General features: G+C 41.7%; 1 protein-coding gene across 4 annotated transcripts in view; it reads left to right on the top strand.

The window, feature by feature from the left end:
* Positions 1-335: 335 nt before the first annotated feature.
* The window catches only part of LOC108517645 (sperm-associated antigen 16 protein), an 82302-nt gene continuing 77906 nt past the window's right edge, over positions 336-4731 (top strand). Inside the window, exon 1 of one of the 4 annotated variants that reach the window (XM_017855728.1) lies at positions 336-783. Coding sequence is in view for 3 of the 4 variants with exons in the window: in XM_017855719.1 (XP_017711208.1) it covers positions 514-649 (136 nt within the window). In the remaining variant the exon portion in view is untranslated. The remainder of the gene's footprint in view (positions 784-4731) is intronic. The other 3 variants (XM_017855719.1, XM_017855710.1, XM_017855736.1) reach the window with 3 other exon arrangements.

Genomic DNA, 4731 nt, shown 5'->3' on the forward strand with positions numbered 1-4731 from the left:
AAAAAAAAAAAAAAAAAAAAAAAAAAAAAAAAAAAAAAAAATTCTAGGTGTTGAGAACTCACCTTGTCTACTAGTTTTCCCTGGGAACACTTGGGGATCTACAAACATCTGAAATTAGAGGACTGCTAATGGGCAAGAATCAAGAGAAAGGTAATTCAGAGACGACAACGAAGTGGGAAAGAAATTACAGGGTCAAAGCGAAAGAAAACCAAGCTGCTTGGGTAGGAAGGTGCAATGCAACCCAATTATTTATTGTATCTTGTCCGCTCCGAGAGCTGCGCCTGAACTCTCGCGTTAACTAGGCAACAACGTTGCCACGGTAACCGGGACGCCCGGGAGGGCGACAGCTCCCTGGACTCCTGGCAACCCTTCCGTGTCCCGGGCTCCCGTGGGGCGGGGGTGAGAGATGCCGGGATCGCGCGAGAGCTGCCTGGGGCCGTTGGGCAGCGTCTTCGCTGTTGCCTTTAGGGACGGCTGTGGGCCGGCAGGTGGCTGGGGCTCGGAGCGCCAGAGATGGCAGCTCAGCGAGGGATATCGAGCTCCGCCGTGAGGGTGCTGGAAGAGGCGTTGGGCATGGGTTTGACCGCAGCTGGGGACGCGAGGGACACGGCGGACGCGGTGGCGGCTGAGGGCGCCTACTACCTGGAGCGTATCCTTCCCGTGGAGGCGCGGCTTGCTGCGCTGTAGGGTAATGGGTGTTGGGACGAAGGCGAGGGCCTCCCACTGGGGGCGCCTTTTGAGCCTTGGGGCCACCCGCCGGAGGAGACTTTGTTGGACTGCAAGGCGCTGTTTTTGCCACCACAGTCTTCCTGAGAGCCACTCACTGAATTTCTCGCCCTTAGTAGCGCAGGGTGTCCCCTACCTGTTAGAAGAGTTGGGAGACCTTCCAAGGCCTCATACTTAGTAACCACTCAGTACATTTTGGATGAAGGGTTCCTTTTTATGTTAAGGCAGCACAGTAAATTGCTTCAACCCTCCTTGCAAATAATGGGTTTCCTAAGTATGCTCTCAGTCTTTCAGAAAGCCGTCCCAATAAATTCAACGGAGGAACGTTAGGAGACTAGGGAAAGACCTCTGCCGTTGGACTTGAAGAAGCTGAAGCTCAGAATACCCAACCCACGATCCAGTTGGATGGTCCAGTTAATGCTTAAAAGCTTAGTTTTGATAGCATTATCTTCCTGGGTAGTTCCAAGTTTGACTATTTAATAATAATAACAGTATAGTTACTTTTTTTTTTTTTTTTTTCTTGAGCAAATAATGATCTGGTGAACACAGCTCAGAGATGTTAGGAAGAAAGCAGATAGTGATTAACGATTTTTACCGGAAGTAACAGAACAATTGAATAACCATGTGTGGATAATTAGGTCCACTATTTCTTGTGTAAGGCTTTAGAACTCCCTTCCTCTAGTTATATAGATTAATCCTTACTAGGGAGACGGGGAGGGTTCATGAGAAAAAGACATCTAAGTCCTTTATTCAGGCGGTAAGAAAGAGATGATTATCTGTTCAGTTCTTAAAGATACCAAGGAAACTCCAAAATCTGCCAAATCTTATTTTTTTGTCCAACTGATATCCTCCCCAGCTTTAATTCAAGATTTCAGAAATCCAGCAATGATTCATTTTGTGAGCTTTGACAAGCCGATTAATCTGTCCTGATTCAGCCTCAGTACACATCCACACTACAGAGTGCTGTGAAGAATTTAGTTGAAAGATTAAAGAAAATATGTAGTATTTTATTGGGTGCCAAAATGACTTTTACAGGAATAGAAATTCGAATCACTTGAAATCAATTTGAAAGAAATATGTGGGTGCTTTAGTGTCATAAGTGAGGTTTTATACTGTTTTCATAGATCTAATAGGCTGTCTTTTCCAGTAATATTCCTCTTTAAGTTTAACTGCGATTTTCATAATTCTTCCTAAGCGTATCTGTATCAGTGCCCTCGCTACTAAATGGTAACCAGGCATCTTGTAATTTTGTTTGCATTAAAATTATTTCCGTAAACACATAGTTTAATTGTTAACATGAGATTGACACAATGAGGTAACTTTTTGCAAACATCTTTGTGAAATAAATGGTAGGAGTCTAACATGACAGAACTTTCAGCAATGAAAATCAGGTTTCCTTAATTTGCAGGGAGCTCACTGAGTCCCACCTGCCAAGATGTAGCAGTTTGCAAACCTGTCTTACAAAGACTTCTTCAAATAATCACACTTATTTGAACTTTAATACATATAAGCAACTGTAACTTTTTAGGATTTTACTATCCACTGTGTGAATTATCCAACCCATTTACTTCTCTTCTTTCTTTGCTTGACTGACTACTATTTTGTATTTTAACCAAAGGGTAGTCAGGGGATACACAGTTAAACATTTAACCAGTTAATTTTGCTGTATTCCATGCTGAGGGAAGAGGTTTAGTCATTTCAACCCCCAGTTGAAATGAAGTTTGAGGATTGCTTGTGAATACCATTTTTCCTGTATCCCTGGGCTCTCTTCACATGGTTAATTAAGAGTTGCCTGTGTAATGTTATTTGGCATTGTTTCTTAAGGCAATTATGATCGTTGCTAAAGTGAGACTTATTTTGGTTAAAAGTTTTTGCTTTCAGGTAATTTAATTGAGCTATTGTGGTGGGTAAATAAAAGTTATAATATGCACAGATGAATCAGAAATCTGATGTCCTCTGCTTCCCACATATACTCAATGACTTCTAATCTGCATTTGGTCTGGACTTCCCTTTTTTATGACTGAACAGATGCTCCTGGTACATTAGACAATGATCTATCAATACCGAGCAAGACTTTGAAAGAAGTTGACTTGAATTCTTTAGGAAATCTCTCATTTTTCTGCTTTTAAATACTCAAATATGAAGAATATGATTAGACTAATGTCCAAACCAGAAACATAGCCAGGATCCGCCTTTTGGGGGAGACATCAATAAAGGTCCCATGTCCTTTATGATGGTTTACACACTATGTTCAGGAAAAAGAGTTCTTACCTTGCAACACCCCTTCCCTGTAATCTCCTAGCTATAACAGTGCCACCTATTTCTCTTCTAAGGAACCTCAGAATATCATTGCTTTTATGTTTTAGACTTCAACAAGGTGAGATACAAACATACATGACATTGTTCTTAGCTATTGTCAGAACACTAAGAAATTGAGTTATGGAGTACATGAATCCTCTCTAGAACCCATCGTTAGAAAAATACTTGCAGTATTGTAAAATATAAGGTGAGATTTTAGCTATGTGATAGATATGTAAAGGGTCAAGTAGGTATCTCCAGAACCTAGAAAGAAAGTTGGTTGTCTTTTGTGAACGAATGAATCTCTTATTAGAAATCAACACAACTTGGGTGAGGTTTTCAATTGCAGTGAGGTAGGGCTGCCTATGAATGTGTGGCTGCAGACATTTGGGACTGCCCAGTTCCAATTGGAAGGCCAGAATGAATTTGTACTAAGAAAGCTAAGGGTTAATTAATTTTGTTGTTCCTTGTCTAAAGAGACTTTGTTCAAGGAGGAGTAAATGAATACGTGGACCCTAGGAAAGTGGAGCCTCAAGGTATTGTTTTTGTTACATATCTCCCTCTACATGGACATCTGGGTCCTCTAGCTGGTGATTATTTCCTCTCTCTAGGCATTCTAATACTAAGGATTTGGCTTTTTAGATGATAGGTGTAAGTTTACTTGCCATTGAAAAGGTCTCCCCAACCCCCGGCAGCAATTTCTGAGAGTTGAGTAAGTTTAAGCCAGTTCTGTGAAGCTAATCAGCTCTGGATGGAGTCCCAAAGTCAACTCTTTCTGAAACTCCAAAATTAAGGACTCTAGACCCTGAAATACGAGGATCACACTAGACTGATGCCCTTATCTGAGATACTGAGGACTGTAATTGAAGTAGCAAGCCTATAGATAAATATCTTAACCTCTACCATGCTACGTTTAAAAAAAAAGTATTTTTTAAGAGATGAGGTATTGCTCTGCTACCCAGGCTTGAGTGCAGTGGCATGATCATAGCTCACTGCAGCTTCAAACTCCTGGGCTTGAGCAATCTTCCTACCTCAGCCTCCTGAGTAGCGGGAACTGCAGATGTGCGGCACCATACCCAACTAATTTTGTTTGTTTGTTTGTTTTTGTGTTTGGTAGAGACGGGGGTCTCACTCTGTTATTCAGATTGGTCTCGAACTCCTGTGCTCAAGGCATCCTACTGCCTTGGCCTCCCAAAGTGCTGGAATTGCAGACATGAGCCAATGTACCAGTTTGCTGTCTTCTTAAGTAACTGTTCTATCTAGTCTTTCACTGCAATAGTAATGTTCACTGATAACTTTAATTAAAATTGAAATTTTCCTTATTTTATTGTATTTTATTTTTTGAGACGTCACCCAGGCTGGAGTGCAGTGGCATGATCTCGGCTCTCTGCAAGCTCCGCCTCGTGGGTTCATGCCATTCTGCTGCTCCAGCCTCCCGAGTAGCTGGGACTATAGGGACCTGCCACCACACCTGGCTAATTTTTTTTTTTTTTTTTGTATTTTCAGTAGAGACGGGGTTTCACTGTGCTAGCCAGGATGGTTCGCCTCGGCCTCCCAAAGTGCTGGGATTGTAGGCGTGAACCACCGCACCTGGCCTTTCCTTTTTTAAAATTTACAGTATGGTTTTTAACTTTTTTTTTTTTTTAAAGCTAAACATTGTAGTTAAGTAAAACATTTAGAAAGGTGGATGCATAGATTTCTTTTTCT

This window comes from Rhinopithecus bieti, unplaced genomic scaffold, assembly GCF_001698545.2.
Source record: "Rhinopithecus bieti isolate Rb0 unplaced genomic scaffold, ASM169854v2 scaffold_1070, whole genome shotgun sequence".
Taxonomy (NCBI): Eukaryota; Metazoa; Chordata; class Mammalia; order Primates; family Cercopithecidae; genus Rhinopithecus; species Rhinopithecus bieti.